Source organism: Muscardinus avellanarius (genome assembly GCF_963383645.1).
Source record: "Muscardinus avellanarius genome assembly, chromosome: 15".
Taxonomy (NCBI): Eukaryota; Metazoa; Chordata; class Mammalia; order Rodentia; family Gliridae; genus Muscardinus; species Muscardinus avellanarius.
Genome location: NC_137801.1, coordinates 56173771 through 56191318, shown reverse-complemented (window position 1 = coordinate 56191318; position 17548 = coordinate 56173771). Strand labels below are relative to the sequence as shown.

At 39.1% G+C, this 17548-nt stretch overlaps 1 protein-coding gene across 1 annotated transcript in view; it reads right to left on the bottom strand.

Moving 5' to 3' along the window:
* Nucleotides 1-17037, bottom strand: part of REL (REL proto-oncogene, NF-kB subunit) — a gene marked incomplete at both ends in the record, with an annotated part of 42140 nt that extends 25103 nt beyond the window's left edge. The window contains 2 exons of the mRNA XM_080711367.1: nucleotides 5979-6121; nucleotides 17028-17037. Coding sequence (XP_080567493.1) covers nucleotides 5979-6121; nucleotides 17028-17037 — 153 coding nt within the window. The remainder of the gene's footprint in view (nucleotides 1-5978; nucleotides 6122-17027) is intronic.
* Nucleotides 17038-17548: the final 511 nt, after the last annotated feature.

The window sequence follows — 17548 nt, the reverse complement described above, 5'->3', positions numbered from 1 at the left end:
GTGAGGCCCTTTGCAACTCAGTGAGACCCTGTTTCAAAATATAAAGGATAAAAAATAGGTGGTGGAACAGGCTTGCAATCCCAGCATTCTAGAGGCTGAGACCAGAGGATCGTGGTTCGCGGACAGCCTCAGCTACTTAGGCCCTCCTCAACTCAACTTAGTGAGTCCCTATTTCAAAATAAAAAATAGAGCAGGGAGTGTAGTTCGGAGGTTGAATGCCCCTAGGTTCCATCCCCAGACCCACAAAATGAAAAAAAAAAAGAACTGGGGGTGTTGCTCAGAGGTAGAATGCCTCTGGTTTCCATCCCTAGTACCTCACCAAAAAAAAAAAAAGAAAAGAAAGAAGAACCAAATAAAATTCAATTGTATAATGTAGTTAGCATTGGATAAATAAAGCTCAATAGACTAGAAACTGCAATAGAGATGAACCTTTCCAAAAACTACCAGAAGGAAGAACTTTCCTCTCGGCTGCTACACATATTAGTTTCTGGTCTAATTTAAACTGGTTGCATCATCTGACTATTTATTTTCTTTTACAACAAGTAAAATTATACCATAATTTTTTTTTCTTGGTTGTACTGGGGTGGAACCCAGGAGCTTTCTACCTCTGGGCTATACCCCCAGACCTATTTTATACTTTATTTGGAAATAGGGTCTCACTAAGTTGCTGAGAGCCTCACTAAGTAGCTGAGGCTGGCTTCGAACCTGTGCGACCCTCCTATCTCAGCCTCCCAAGCACGGGAATTACAAGCGTGTGCCGCCACGCCTGGCCCTACTTACATAATTTAAATCCATGTTGTTGTGAAAAAGGTGCCTAAAAATGCACTAAAGTTAGAAGGAAGCAAGAAGCTCTGGTGCAGGATTCCACAGTATTGTGGCTATTGATAATAATACTGTACTGTACATTTCAAAACGCTAGAAAAAAGAATTCTGTTTTGAGCATAAAGAAATGGTAAATGTTTGAGGAGATATGTTTAACCTGATTTAAACATTACCCAATTCATGTATACTGAACATTATATAGTATATCATTCTCATATACAATTTTTATATATCAGTTAAAAATAAGTAAATAATAGGAATTCATAATGCAGTACAGAATTTTGCTACCATCTTATTAGTTTAGCAATTTTCTTTAAGTTTAATAAACTCTGTAAATAATCTAGTTATAAAAAAGTGATTAAGATCTGATAATAAAATATTAAGTTCTACTTCTTAAAATCCACTCCACTAAGCTGGGCGTGGTGGCGCACGCTTGTAATCCCTGTGCTTGGGAGGCTGAGACAGGAGGATTACACGGGTTCAAAGCCAGCTTTGGCTCCTTAGTGAGGCTCTCAGCACTTTAGTGAGACCCTGTTTCCAAATAAAGTATAAAATGGGTCTTGGTATAGCTCAGAGGTAGAATGCCCTTGGTTCCAGCCCTGGTACCGAAAAAAAAAAAAAAAAAAAAATCCACTCCACTACTAGGCCTTTTTCGTTTGTTTTGTTGGTTTGTTTTTGTTTTTGTTTTCAAAGACAAGGTCCTTCTATTTTGCCCATGCTGTTCTTGAACTTCTGGATTCAAGTGTTTCTCTTTCATTTTTGGTAATGGGGATAGAACTCTGGGGCCTTCTACTTCTGAGATAGACCCCCAGCCATTACTTTGAAACAGATCTTGCTAAATTGCTGAGGCTGTCCTCAAACCTGTGATCCTCCTGACTCAGCCTCTCAAGTACTGGGATTACAGGTGTGTGCCACCATGCCTGGCTCTGCCATTAACCTATGTATGTATGTATGTATGTATGTATGTATGTATGTATGTATTGCAGTACTAGGGAATGGAACCTAGGGGCATTCTACCTCCGAGCTACACCCCAGTCCTATTCTCATTCTCTCTTTCTCTCTCTCTCTCTCTCTCTCTCTCTCTCTCTCTCTCTCTCTCTCTCCCTCTCTCTCTCTCTTATACACACACACACACACACACACACACACACACACACACCATTATTTCATACTTTTTAGAGGAAGATACTTTTCATATTCTTTCTTTCTTTCTTTCTTTCTTTCTTTCTTTCTTTCTTTCTTTTTTTTTTTTTTTTTTTTTTTGTGGGTCTGGGGTAGAACCCAGGGGCATTCTACCTCTACCTCTGGGCTATACTCCCAGATCTATTTTTTATATTTTATTTGGAAACATGGTCTCACTAAGTTGCTGAGAGGCTCACTAAGTAGCTGAGGCTGGCTTCAAACCTGTGCGATCCTCCTGTCTCAGCCTCCCAAGCATGGGGATTACAAGCGTGCGCCACCACGCCCGGCTCATATAATTTCTTTATTATGAGATGATAAAATTAGTACCTACTATATGGAGCCAAATAAATAATTCTCAGCATCACTACATAGTGGGATGAAGTTTTCTTTTGGTATAATGAAAACATTTTATTTTTATTTTATTTTTGTGTGTGTGGTACTAAGGATGGAACCCAGGGGATTTCTACCTCCGAACTACACTCCCAGACCTATTTTATACTTTATTTGGAAACAGGGTGTCACTAAGTTTCTGAGAGCCTAAGTAGCTGAGGCTGGCTGTGAACCTGTGCCATCCTCCTGTTTCAGCCTCCCAAGCGCTGGGATTACAAGGTTGCGCCACCACGCCCAGCTAGTCTTTTTATTTTTGAAACAGGGTCTCATGGAGTTGCAAAGGGCCTCGTTAAGTAGCTAAGGCTGTCCACGAACAGCCATCCTCTGGCTTTAGCCTCCCAAATGCGAGGATTACAAGTGTGTACCACCTCACTCGGCTTGCTATTAACCTTTTTAATTGGCATTTTTTTCTTTTGTACTTTGGATTAAACCCAGGGCATTCTACCTATGAGCTATATCCCTTGTCCTTTTTATTTTATTTTAAAAAAGGATCTCACTAAATTGTTAAAGGTTTAGCAAAGTTGCTGAGGCTGGCCTGGAGCCTGGTTTTCTCCTGTCTCCATCTCCCAAGTACTGGGATTACAGGCATGCACCACTATGCCTGTTTTTTTGTTTTGTTTTGTTTTTTGTGCCCCACCCCTATTTTATTTTTTCATTTGGAAACAGGGTCTTGCTAAGTTACTGATAGACTTGCTAAATTGTTGAAACTGGCTTCAAATCCACCTGTCTCAACCTCCTAAGTACTAGGATTACAGGCATGTGCCACCATACCCAGCAGCCTAATCAGAATTTAAATGATAAAAAAATTAAAAGGCAAATGAAATAGTATGTGTATATATATATATATATATATATATATATATATATATATATGAAACATGAATACAGTATATCTCTCTCTCTCTTTTTTTTTTTTTTTTTTTGGTGGTACTGGGGTTCCTGGAAAACCTTCTATCTCTGGGCTACACTCCCAGACACCTATTTTTCATATTTTTATTTAGAAACAGTGTTTCTTAAGCCAGCGAGGCTGGCTTCGAACCTGTGCGATCCTCCTGTCTCCGCTTCCCAAGCATGGGAACTACAAGCATGCGCCACCATGCCTGGCTAGTATATCTTTTAAATGTGGTATATATACCAGTTATTTTTGATAAAAAACACTTTCAAAATTTATGATAATATGAAAAAATATATTATTTTGTCTTACTGGGGATTAAATCCAAGGGACATTCTACCTCTGAGCTATACTTCTAGTCCTATTTTATTTGGGAAAAAGATCTCACTAAACTGCAGAGCTGGCCTTGAACCTGCTAATATTGTTGTATCAGCTTCCCAAGTATTGGGATTATGGGCATGGTAGCTGAAAAAAAGCGTTTTTTTTTTTTTCGTGTGTGTGTTTGTGTGTAGAAGGGGTACTGAAGACTGAACTCAGGGGCATTATACCTCAGAGCCCTATTTTATTTTTATTTTTTATGGTGCTGGGGATTAAACCCAGAAACCTTCTATCTTCGAGCTCCACCCCCACCCCATTTCATTTCTTATTTGGAAACAAAGTCTCACTAGGTTGATGTGAGTCTCAGGACTTCCTAAGGCTGTCTTCAAACCTGTGATCCTCCTGTCTTAGCCTCCCAATTCATGGATCACAGGCATGCATCACCACACCCGGCTTTATTTTTATTTTGAAACTGGGTCTTGCTAGGTTGATGAGAGTCTCAATGCTTGTTGAGGCTGTCCTCAAACCTGCAATCTTCCTGTCTCAGCCTCCCAAGTACTGGGATTATAGGCATGTGTCACCATGCCCAGTAAAAAATCTATTAAATTAAATTAATTAATTAATTTTTTTGGGGGGGTGGTACTGGGATGGAAGCCAGGGACTTTCTACTGAACTCCAGGATATACTCCCAGACCTATTTTATATTTTATTTGGAAACAGGGTCTCACTACGTTGCTGAGAGCCTCACTAAGAAGCTAAAGCTGGCTTTGAACCTGTGTGATCCTCTGGTCTCTTAAGCCAGTAAGGCTGGCTTTGAACCTGCACGATCCTCCTGTCTCTGCCTCCCAAGCACGGGGATTACAAGCGTGTGCCACCACACCCCACTGGGATTACTTTTTAAAAAAGTGATAATAAGGCCGGGCATGGTGGAGCATGCTTGCAATCCCAGCATTCAGGAGGCGAAGACCAGAGGATTGTGATTTGTTGCCAGGCTCAGCTACTTAGCGAGGCCCTTCACAACTCAGTGAGATCCTGTTTCATACTAAAAGAACAGGGCTGGGAGTGTGGCTCAGAGGTATGATGTCCCTGGGTTCCATCTACGGTACCGGAAAAAGAAAAAAAAAAAAGTGGCCGGGCATGGTGGCGCATGCTTGTAATCCCTGCGCTTGGGAGGCGGAGACAGGAGGATCACGCAGGTTTGAAGGCAGCCTCGCTGGCTTAAGAGACCCTGTTTCCAAATAAAAATATAAAAAATAGGTCTGGTAGTGTAGCCCGGAGGTAGAAAGGTTTCCAGGAACCCCAGTACCACAAAAAAAAAAAAAGTAATAATAAACCAGGCGTGGTGGTGTACATTTTTAATCCCAGCATTTGGGAGGCTGAGACAGGAGGATTGCACAGATTCAAAGCCAGCCTCAGCTATTTAGTGAGGCTCTCAGCAACTTAGTGAGACCTTGTTTACAAATAAAATATAAAAAAGGTCTGGGAGTATAGCTTGGAGGTAGAAAAGCCCCCAAAGCCCCTGGGATCTGTCACCCCAGTACCACACACACACACACACACACACACAAAAAGAATAAAAATTAGGACAAAAATTAGGGCTAGAGTATAGCTCAAGAGGTAGAATGTCCCTGGGTTCTAGCCCTAGAACCACACACACAAAAAAAGTAATAATATATTAAATGATGCTAATGATTAAGAGTATCAGAAATAGTATATAAAAGTAAGGAAAAAATGTTCATTCCCACAGCTCTGAGACTAAGAGAATTCAGAAAGAATTCTAACTGATTCTCAAGTCCACGTTTAATCTACATTAATTGCCCTCATCTCTACATGTAGTGAATACTTTTTCTCATTAAATGCTGTGTTCCTGAAAAGGTCATGATCCCAAAGTACCAGTGTACACTAAGCACTATGAATCGCTCTTAGATTAATACATAAATAACATATAACTATCTCCCTTAGGAAGACTCTATTATATTCAAGCAATGTCCTTACACATATATCTACTACAGATCAAAAGAAAAAGTAAATAAAGAAGAAAGAAAACACTGTGGATAAATTAATTTCTCTCCCTCTCTCTCTCTTTTTTGTGGTATTGGGGACTGAACCCAGGGGCATTCTCCCTTAAGCTATACTCCCAGCCCTCCTTTTTTTTTATTATGTTTTATTTTGAAATAGGGTCTCCCCAGGTTGCTAGGAGTCTCACTAAATTGCTCATGTTGTTCTTGAGCCTGTAATCATCCTGTCTCAGTCACCCAAGTACTGGAATTACAGGCATGTGTCACTATGCTCCATAGAAACTCAATCTTTAATACCATTGCTATCATGAAAATATGAATAAACATGAGATAGACATGCAGGAAGGGGCTATTACCTGGATGGACGGGTATGTTCGGTTGTTGTCTGTGCTGTGCTCCCCTGGAATGCTGCCAGCTGACCGCCCTTCACATTTGTATCTAAAACGCATTCCCCTCTGCCTGGGTTGTTCAATTACCTCTATATATGGATTATAGCCACCTGAAAATTAAAAAAGGAGCAGGTCAGTGAAATGAGAATAGAAACATAATGGATTTTAACCATTTCATTTTTTAGAACAGAGATTAGAACTAAAAGATTTTCCCTCTGAACATTAAATAACAAGGTTGTAATAATTATCAAAGATTTAATGGAAGATACAACTTGCAACTTTTTATCCACTCAAAACAAGCTTTTATATAGTGTTAACACACGTCATTCAAGTCAATTGTCACTTTATTATTTAATATCTATAGCTAATAGCAGTATCATGTTCTGAAATAACCAATTCAGAGATATCCACTTTTCACATGAGACCAAGCAGAGGGTTTCCCCCAAGATTCCCCAGAAGGGTGAATATAACACAGAGAAGTACATTATACTCCACAAGTGAGTAAAATATATTTAGCTACTTGATTTTACATGGACTCTAAGTAGTAACTGAAAAGACCACTCACTGAAAATGAAAATGTATTTAAATTCTTGCAGAAACATATCTAAGTTTGGAACATTAAAGGACTTGTACATAGTATATACCAAAATGAGCCCCAGAAGGTATGTTGGGCTAAGCAGAATTTTCAGTCAGTCCCTTCTAAACCTTTTCTAAAATATGACACAATGGAAAATTATTTACTTTCTATAACAAATATAATTCAAGATATGCAGCTTCAGGATGATAACTATATGAATGACTCAAGATAATCATGCTGAAGCAGGTGTGGTGGCACACACTTGTAGTTCCAGTGCTTGGTAAGCTAAGACAGGAGGATCACAGGTTCGAGGACAGCCTCACTAAATAGTGACACTTTCACTAACCTAGCGAGATCATATTTCTAAATAAAAAATAAAATAGGGCTGGGGATGTAGTACAGAGGTAGACTGCCTCTGGGTTCAATCCCTAGTACCACACTCACACAAATAACAATTTAGGTTGTATGTATATATTGAAAATTGCCAGATTACATAATTTAGACATATGTAATTTTAGACATTAATTATCCATCAACAAAGTTATTTAAAACATATGCATCTTTATCATTATTATTCAAGTCATGGAAACAAATGTTCAATAAAGATACTCAGTTATGCTTACAAGTAAGGTACTTAAAAATATATTTTTACTTCAGAGGTGTGAAGATGTCTTCCATTAAAAAAAAAAAAAGTCTCCTTCAATCCATTTAGTGGTTTCTAAATTCCCCTATTACAAACCCATTTCACCAAGGCAATCCAGTTGGAATGCAAGCAATCTTCAGAAGGGGAACACAGTGGGCCTTACTGATGCAAAATGGGAAGAGGCCTTCTGAATCCCACTCGGCCACTTCTTAACCGTAAAAGCATGGAAATATTATTGAATACTCTCAGTCTCCTCTGTAAAATAGAGATGATAATAACAGAACTAGCTCATAATGTTGTTGTGAGGATTAGATATTACATGTGTTAAATTCTTACCAAGTGTAATACATATAACAGATGTTCAACAAAGGGTATCTGTTGTTACTTCATATGCTTTTGTAAAAATGATAAAACGATGCCATCAGTATTAGAACTACTGTTCTAAGGGACCTTACAGAACAGCAAGGCAAATACTACAAATCATTAGAATACAAAAGGGAGGAAAGCACTGGTCAAATTCTGCTGAAAATTATAATAACAGAAAAAGAGTCAGGGATGTCTACATCAGAGAAGGAAAAAGAGGGGCAATGGAAAAAAAGCAGAAAGAAGAGGAGCAGGAAAGAAAAAAAAGCAGGCTAGGAAAAAAAGTCTGTGTTCAGAAAGGAGGGTATTTAAGAATCACCAATGGGAGCCAGGTGTAGCGGCTCATGCTTGTAATCCCAGCATTCAGGAGGCAGAGACCAGAGGACTGAGGTTCGCGGACAGCCCCTGCTCCTCAGCGAGGTCCTTCGCAACTCAGTGAGACCCTGCTTCAAAAATAAAAAAATTGGAGAGAAAAGAAAAAAAAAACTAGGGCTGGGGGTGTAGCTTGGAGGTACAATGTCCCTAGGTTCCATCCTTGATACCACAAAACTAAACAAATAAATAAAAAGGCTACAAAAAATAGGGCAGAGGGTGTAGCTCCTCAGAGGTACAATGCCCCTGGGGTTTCATCCCTAATACTGCAAAAAATGAAAAAAAAAAAAATCACCAATGGAGGCAGGAGTTTATTTCCACTCTTGGGAAACAAAAATATAGATTTCATTTTATGTGTGTCAAGAAATCAATTTTTATGTAGGGACATCACATGATCAGATTAGCATTTTTAGGTAAGCATTCTGGTGGCAGTGGACAGACTGAAAAGAGGAAGCAAGATGATCCATTTAGAGAATACTGTAAAACAGGGGGTCTCTCTTTATCCACGAGGAAATATTCCAAGACCCCCAGTGGATGCCGGAAACTTCAGACAGTGCCAAGCCTTATATATAACATGCTTTTCCCTATAACATACATACCTATGAAAACGTTTAATTTTTATTTTCTTGGCAGTACTAGAGATTGAACCCAGGGGCATTCTACCTCTGAGCTATACCTCCCCAACTCTATATTTTATTCTTTATTTAGAAACAGGGTCTCACTAAATTGCAGAGGGCCTCACAAAGTAGCTGAGGCTGACCTCAAACCTGAAATCCTCCTGTCTCAGCTCCCAAGTACTGGGATTACAAGAGTATGCCACCATGCCCGGCTGAAAAAGTTTAATTTATAAATTAGACATGATAAAATGTTAGTAATAAAAAAGAATAGTTAGAATAATATGAGTTATTTAAAACTTATTTCTGGAATTTTCCATTTAATATTTCTGGATTGTGGTTGACTACAACCAACTGAACTGTGGATATCAAAATCATGTATAAGGGGGGACTACTGTCATGTGGGCAACAACAACCTATGCTTGAAACCAGCAGTGATGATAGTAGAAATCAGGGTTTATTCTAAAACATAAAACTGACAGTATTTGGTACCTACACATTAGGCATCAAACCGAAATTAAAGAATCATTGACGGATCAATGTTTCTACTTTGGATTGCTGAATAAATTATTACTGCCACCTTCAATTTTATTAAGTTTGATTCAGATTCTTTGTATTTAAATCTACTACCTGTTTGTTTAGTCAAAACACAAAGATCCAGGGAAAACTTGACTTTAATTCAATCAAGTTCCTAACACACTTCAATTTTACTGAAAAATATAAGGTATGTAGATACTTCACAATTTATATGTCTTCACATATTTCAAATACTTTAAAATTGCATTTAAATTTCAAATATTTCATATCCTTATATATCCTTGTAGAAATATCTAAGAGAATATATATTTTCCCCTCAACTGCTACCAAAATCAACAGTAGTTTTTTAGTTACATTTTAATAACTTATGTGGTTGAACTACAGGTCAAATAAATCCCTGCCCACTACTTTTTTAAAGATGTCTTGTCGGGAAATTAATTTAGAATGACATCACTGATGGTAAGTGGTTACTCTTGGAGGAGCGTACATAAAAATGCTAGGCTCACTGTAAACATTCCAAGCAAGCAGTCAAATATATCAGCGGTTACACTGTACAGAAAAACTATGCAGAAACTCTTAATTGGTCAAAAAAAAAAACCCTAACAACCAAATAACAGAATTTATTGTAATAGTACACATTCCCCTAGCTGAAAATAATCTCATTTTCTGTAAACAACCATAATATTTTTGTTTATAGCAATTATCCCAAGTAATTTTAATTCAGGGAAGATTCATTTATATGTTCTTGAAATAAAGCTACTTGTTTTATTTCAAGCTACTTGAAGGCAGAAATCATAATACTCATCAGTGCCTGGTATACAAATATTAAGTAAATATGTTGAGTGAATAATTTAAAATGTGATCTTTAAAAAAATAAAATGTGATCTTTTGTTTATGCAAGTTATTAAAAATTAAGACTATGTTAATGATCTTATATATTCAGATCTTATTTTTTTCTACTCTAATGGAAAAATAGTTCTTTGTAGGTACTAGATTTCCTACAGCTTTCTATTTCCTCATACCCAGTCACATTCTGATTTATCTGTATTTATGATTTTAAAAAACTTCCCAGATATAAACAATCTATATTATGTATCAGGACAATATACCGGTAATTTCCTTCCTCAATATTATTGTGCTAGTACCATTCTTCCTGAAGACAAAAGGTGATAAAATGCAGTCAGCTATGGATTGGAAGATAAAATATAAATCAGGAAATTATAGGGAAGATAAGTACTCTTAAGATTACTAAAAACCAGGCCGGGCGTGGTGGCGCACGCTTGTAATCCCCGCGCTTGGGAGGCGGAGACAGGAGGATCGCGCAGGTTCGAAGCCAGCCGCGCTGGCGTAAGAGACCCTGTTTCAAAAATATAAAAATAGGTCTGGGAGTGTAGCCCGGAGGTAGAAGGGCTTCCAGAAACCCCAGTACCACCAAAAAAAAAAAAAAAAAGATTACTAAAAACCGCTAATTTTAGAAAGCACTGAAATGTCTTTAAAACCAAACAATTTTATTACTGTATTTTTCTTTCACCAATACTGTGCAAAACTAGAATTATTCTCTATATTTTGCACAGTATTATAAAATGCTAATACAGACCAAAAACATTTGAAATATAGCCAAATCTTTTGCCCTCAGCAAATAAAAATATTTAAAAATACTACACCCCCCTAATTAAATGAGTTTTTAAGATAAAAAAAAACCAAACAGCTGGGTGTGGTGGCCCAAGCTTGTAATCCTAGCTCTTGGGAGGCTGAGACAGGAGGATTGCACAGGTTCAAAGCCAGGCTCAGCTACTGAGTGAGGCTCTCAGCAACTTAGTGAGACCCTGTTTCCAAATAAAGTATAAAATAAGTCTGGGAGCATAGGCCAGAGGTAGGAAAGGCCCTAGGTTCCACCCCCAGTACCACACACAAAGATTAAAAAAAAATTACATTAACACAAAAGGTAAAAATGGAGTATCACTTGTTAGAAACACACTCACTAAAATCGTGTGTGTGTGTGTGTGTGTGTGTGTGTGTGTGTGTGTTTGCTAGTGAATGAACACAGGGCCTCATGCATGCTAGGTAAGCCTTCTGCCACTGAGCTATATTCTCAGCCCACATCCACTAAAACCTTATTACTAGAATTAGAAATGAGCTTTAAGTGTAGTGAAAAATATTAATTATGTTATAGTAGTTTTGGCACCTTTACTTTTATTTTTTCATTTGATCCTCTTTAACCTTAATAAGAATGAAACAAGAATTACTAACTCATTTTACAGATTATAGAAATAAAGTTCAAAATTATATCAAATAAGAAAAGGAAATTATGAATGACATTAATGTGATTGCTGGGATTCCTGGATGCCAGATTTAAGAAACAATAAACACAAAAGCAGCAAGGGATAAAAATCACAGTACCTGATACATCAAGTAACCTGCAATCTAAAATAAATGCAGCCTTGCTTAAGATGATACTGTATCTTGGTATAAGCAAATGAGGATTTAGATCCAATGAAATCCCCAGAACAAAGCTTGTACTGGGGATGCATATCAGAACCACCTTGAGTAGCTTTTCCTGAACACAGAACATGCCTCTACCTCACTGAAATCTGAAAAGAAACAGAACTGTTCAAGGGAAAGGCACAGGCACACCTTTCTTTCTTTCTTTCTTTCTTTCTTTCTTTCTTTCTTTCTTTCTTTCTTTCTTTCCTTCCTTCCTTCTTTCTTTCTTTCTTTTTTTGTGTGGTACTGGGGTTCCTGGAAACCCTTCTACCTCTGGGCTACACTCCAAGACCTATTTTATATTTTTATTTGGAAACAGGGTCTCTTAAACCAGCACGGCTGGCTTCGAACCTGCGCGATCCTCCTGCCTCCGCCTCCCAAGCGTGGGGGATTACAAGCTTGTGCCACCACGCCTGGCACAGGCACACGTTTCTGAACAAACCTTTCAAGTTAATATAATATGCTCCTGAATCAACACTGTTCTAAATATGGAAAGAATGATGTTCATATCTAGAGGACAATCCAAAGTTTAGGTCCAAGTATGGACTGAGTCATGGATAAAGAACGCAAAACAATTCTGGCTAGTTCTTTTTTCTTTCCCACTCAAAACAGCTTATTAATGTAAGCAAGAGGAAAAAAAAGGACATTATTAGGGACAGCTTTCAATTGCTCTAATTTCTTTAAAAATAAATGATTTGCAAAATAAACATCTTAACCATCATTATATATATATATATATATATATATATATATATATATCTCCAATACATGACATAAATAATTGTCAAACCAATGTCAAAACACTAAAGTTAAGAATAGCTGACTAGAGTGCCTCTCTCTTATAAAGATCCTGAGTAACAGATTTTTTTATTTTTTGTGGTACTGGGTTTCCTGGAAACCCTCATACCTCTGGGCTTCACTCCCAGACCTATTTTATATTTTTATTTGGAAATAGAATCTCTTAAGCCAGAACGGCTGGCTTCGAACCTGCCCGATCCTCCTGTGTCAGCCTCTCAAGCACTGGGATTACAAGCATGCGCCACCACACCCCAGCTCTGAGTAACAGATTTTGCCTGGGACCCAAAAGAGTAAATGGAGCTAACAATATATACTTCCTCAAATATCACCTCTACTCACTGTGAAGAGAAAGAAAATAAGATCCATTATTTTTGTTCCAACCAAGTCTATCAGTTTATTTCAATAAAACAGTCTTCTTTCAACTGGCCTTTAAAAACCCAAGTAACAGGATTTTCAGATGAGTATTCAACTGATTTATGTATCATAAAGTAAATAAAAGATGTAAAAGATTTTAGCAAGAGATTCCCACTACTGTGGAGGTGGGGAAAAATCTAGTCCTGAAGAACTTTCTACCTGCTGGCTGAAAAAGTGGGGAAATGCTTAAAATCTATCTCAGATTATGTAGGCATTTAAATAAAAAATATATGGAAAAACCAAATCATCTCTGTTAAGATTGCCAGACCTAAAAATACAGGAAGGCCCAGTAAAACATGAATTTTATTTATTTATTGTGATCTAATTTTTATTTGGAAAAGTAAATACAATAGTTGAGCAGATTAGCTATATCATTATTGTTCTCTTCCTGTCCTAATTTTAAAATATAAAAGTCTTTTTTGTGTGTGCCAAATCTACTCAAATTATGAGACAACCAGTCAGGGCAGAAATCTCATAGCTGTGTTTTCTTTGGACACTCCACCTCCAAGATACATCCCCAGACTCAGAGAGAGAGAAAGAGAAAAAGAGAGTGTTTTACTGGTGAGAGAGAGAGAGAGAGAGAGAGAGAGAGAGAGAGAGAGAGAGAGAGAGAAGAGAAGAGAAGAGAAGAGAAGAGAAGAGAAGAGAAGAGAAGAGAAGAGAAGAGAAGAGAAGAGAAGAGATTGAGATTGATTGTGTGTGTGTTGTGGTACTGGTAACTGAATCCCAGGGACACTCCACCTCCAAGATACATCCCCAGACTGTGTGTGTGTGTGTGTGTGTGTGTGTGTGTGTGTGTGTGTGTGTACACTGGGGGTGGAACATTCTATCTCCAGGCTATACCCCAGGTCTATTTTATTTTTTATTTGGAAACAGGGTCTCACTAAATTGCTAAGGCTGTTCTCAAACATTTGAACCTCTTGTCTCAGTCTCCAAAGTACTGGGTTTACAAGCTTGCACCACCACCTGGCTTAAACATGAATTTTAAATAAACCACTTTTTGAGCTGGGCATGGTGGCGCAGGCTTGTAATCCCAGTATTTGGGAGGCTCAGACAAGAGGATCTCAGGTTTGAGGACAGTCTCAGCAAATAGTGAGACTACTATCAACCTAGTGAGCCTCTGTTTCAAAATAAAAATAAAATCGGGCTAGAGGTGTAGCTCAGAGGTAGAAAGCCCCTGGGTTCAATCCCCATAAATAAATAAATAAATAAACAAACATAAATAAACAACTTTTAAGTGTAAGTATATCCTGCAACATTTGGGTCAAGTCCTTTGAACATGCAAAGAACACAATGGGAGAGAGTTGGAAAAAAAGAAAATTTTGAGTCCCTTAAGTTGTATTTGAGAAAGATTACACATACCCCAGATGTTTCTAACTATGAATCATTATCTGAGTCCCTCCAGTCATTTCATTCACTCATTCTCCTTATGTACATTACATATTACATATCATTTTAATTTTTAGGCCATTTTTTTTTCATGTGTTACAATTCTGAAAAAATATTCATGTTTGTGTGCAGTTTACTTTAAAAAAGTACATACTTTAGTTATACATTCCTAAGTTCCAGCTCTATTATTGAACAGTACATTGCATTAAACTTTCATCCATTTTTTCCCCTTGCTCCAAAGGACAAGTTAGTTCTCTTGAAATTCACACTACAAAGAGTTAATGTGGTTTACAAAAGCAATTTCTAATCATACTAAGGGAAAATGTGAATAAAAATAAATTACCTAAATTTTGAAACATTTCACCAAAGATAGTACTAGGTATTACTAAACACAGCTATGTAACACATAAGGACATTTTGCTCCTTTTACTGAATTCAGATGAGACATTCTTAATTTAGACACAAATCCCTAACTATGCTTATAGTAAACAGAATAGAATCATAAATATACCTGAGCAATGACTACATGTTTTAGATAGGTTTGGGGAACATTTTTCTTCATATTGCTTATTCTAGTGTCAAAACTAGAATCAGGATAAAGTATTTTTAAAAAAATCAATAAAAAACAATAGCTAAGCAGTAAAATTCTAAGTAATTAATCTGCTAATTTACCTGAACAAAATTTAGAATCATTATGAAGTCCCAACTACTTATGACACTTAAATAATTTTGTTTATGAAAGTATGATCTATGTTACTTTTACCTTATAGGCAGCACCTATTCAACTACACATATTTACATATGACATCTGGTGAGAAATGCAGAAATGGTCCTAAAATGCTTGGTAGTCAATAAAAATACTTTTTGACGTTTTAATACTAACTTGCCACAAATAGAATCTAAGCTAGACAAATGATTAACTGAGCAGGGTTTTTTCCTGCCATTCCTTTAGTTAAACTGCTGTTTCAAAACAGGATGGGAATTTAAAATTTAGTGAATTTTTTCTCTAAGGTCTTTATAACTGATTAAAAGTATACTTGTACTCTCTTAAACACTTTTTTTTTTTTGCCTAGCAGTTTCAAAGAACTGAATTACAATTTAAATACTTGTTGTATTTAAATAGTCCTGTTTAATGCAATTCTTGAGAAAAAAAAACAAGATAAGCATTGTGTAACTTCCAAACTTTTAAACTTTCCATTCCTTTACATTTTCCCCCTTTAATTTAGATATTCAGTCTTTATAACACAAAAATATGGTGCCATTAATATGAGTTCAAATTCCATCATATTTTAAAATCATGTGGGTCTTACAGCACTCTATATAAAAATGATTGCTTCTTTCTTTTGAAAAAATGTACGTATTATATTCATGAAATATATTAATAACGTCTGGTTAAATGGCCAAGGGCAGACCTTTGTTTACTTATAACGCTCGCCATTCTTTATTACTTTCATACAAAAACCTCTTCCTGATCGCCAATAAATTAACAAAATACATGAAGTCATTTTGCACTTTTAATCTAAACGTGCACTGGATTCATGAATTTACAAGATCACCCGAATGTTTGGAGTCATTTAAATGGGCAAAGGGAAAGTTGAAATATTTCAACTACCCCTGTATTCTCACATGAAAACCACAGACACACTGAAATCAAATGTCATGTGAAACACCCCAATTTCCTTTTCAGCTTACTGCAGTAGCAATGGCATCGTTCTGCTCAACCCTTTAAAGAGGTTCTTTACGCTTCCTACTTCCTCTTCTCTTGGAGACATCAACCTCCTGACGGTCACTTAAAGAGGTAGTTGGTAGGACGCGGGTGAAGCTTACAAAGCCTCTGCTCAGCCTCCTAGTACAGCCTCCATGGGTCATGTTGGGCCTCCCTGCTTTTGCCCAAGCCACTACCTCGGCCTAGGAAGTATCTCCACCCAGCCCACACACACCTGCCGCCAAAATACTTGTAAAGATCCAACTCGAATGTAGTCTATTTGATTCACCCGCTTTAGGTTACAGGCAGTCTATATACAAGACTCTCTCGCCCTGCATGCTGTTTTTTTTTTTTTTAAATAAATGTATTTCCCCTCAAAGCAAGAGATCCAAGCATTTATTAACAGAAAATAATAGTTAAATGATAGGCTGCTTCCACTCCAACCCATTATTTTAAAGCGCAGCTAACCTAAAATTCGTTTTCCCTCTCGCTAACACAGGCCGGCGGGAGGCTCAGCGTCTCTACTCCGTAAACAAGAAGGGCAAGCAATAAAAACCATCCACTTTGTTTCCACTTAAGCCGCGTTAACTAACCACTGACACACTTTTACAACCGTGCCACTTTTTAGACAACTGTCAACACAAGAGAAATTACCTCTTGGAACTTGATGAAATTGAACTTAAAAAAGGGAGCGAGGGTTTGCCCGAGGTCTGAAGGTTCCTCATTCTCGTTCTACAACCCAAAGCCACCATTTCGCTAGAACTGAATCTTCAAGTAGAACTCTTCGTGGTCCCGGGTCTGGCGGACTGCTTCCCTAACCCTAAAATCCAGTAGCTGGGAATTTCTAAAAGTTCCGGCTTCCAACGCGGGATCGCATTACAGAGCGCAGCTTTGATTTCGCACGCAAACCCCGAGCAGGTAGTGTGTAAAACTTGACAATTTGCCAGATGAGGCGACTCTGAAGCCAGACTGCGCCCCAGACGGAGACCGGGAGACGGGGAGACGGGGAGACGGGGAGATGGGGAGACGGGGAGGCGGGAAGGCCGGGAGGCGGGGAGACGCCGGCCCCGGGCAGCCGGCCCGCCGCGGAGCGCCCGCCCGCACTCACTCACTCACTCACCCGCGGCCATGGCTCCGCTCCGCCGCGCTGGTCCCGCCGAGGCTGTCCGTCAGTCGGGCCGCGGACCTCTGCCGGCGGGACCCAGGCCCGCGACCGCCCGTCTCCTCCTCCTGCCGCCCTCCCGGCGCCCGCGGCTCACACCTTCCCACCCCCTGACTTCTCGCGCTCCGGTCCCCAGCGTCGGCCGCAGGGGGCGGAGCCGGGGAGGGGCGGAGCCAGGGCTCGCCCCGCCCACAGGCGAGCCGCGCGCCGCCGAGGGGATTTCCCGCGGCTGACGTCGACGCGCGGCCACCGCCTTCCCCGCGGGCGAGGGCGGAGCGAGCTCGCGGCCGGCGCGCGCCCCCGCCCGCCCGCCCCGCCCCTCGCGCGCGTGCCCGGGACTGCGGTGGGCTGCGGCTCGGGTGGCGGAGCGGGAGCGCAGGGCGACAGTGGTGACGGCTCCGAGCGTGAGAAGGCCGCCGGCTCCGCAGAAATCCCCCTCCTCCAGGTTGTCCTTTGGAGCGTGGCCTGAAGTTCGGGGC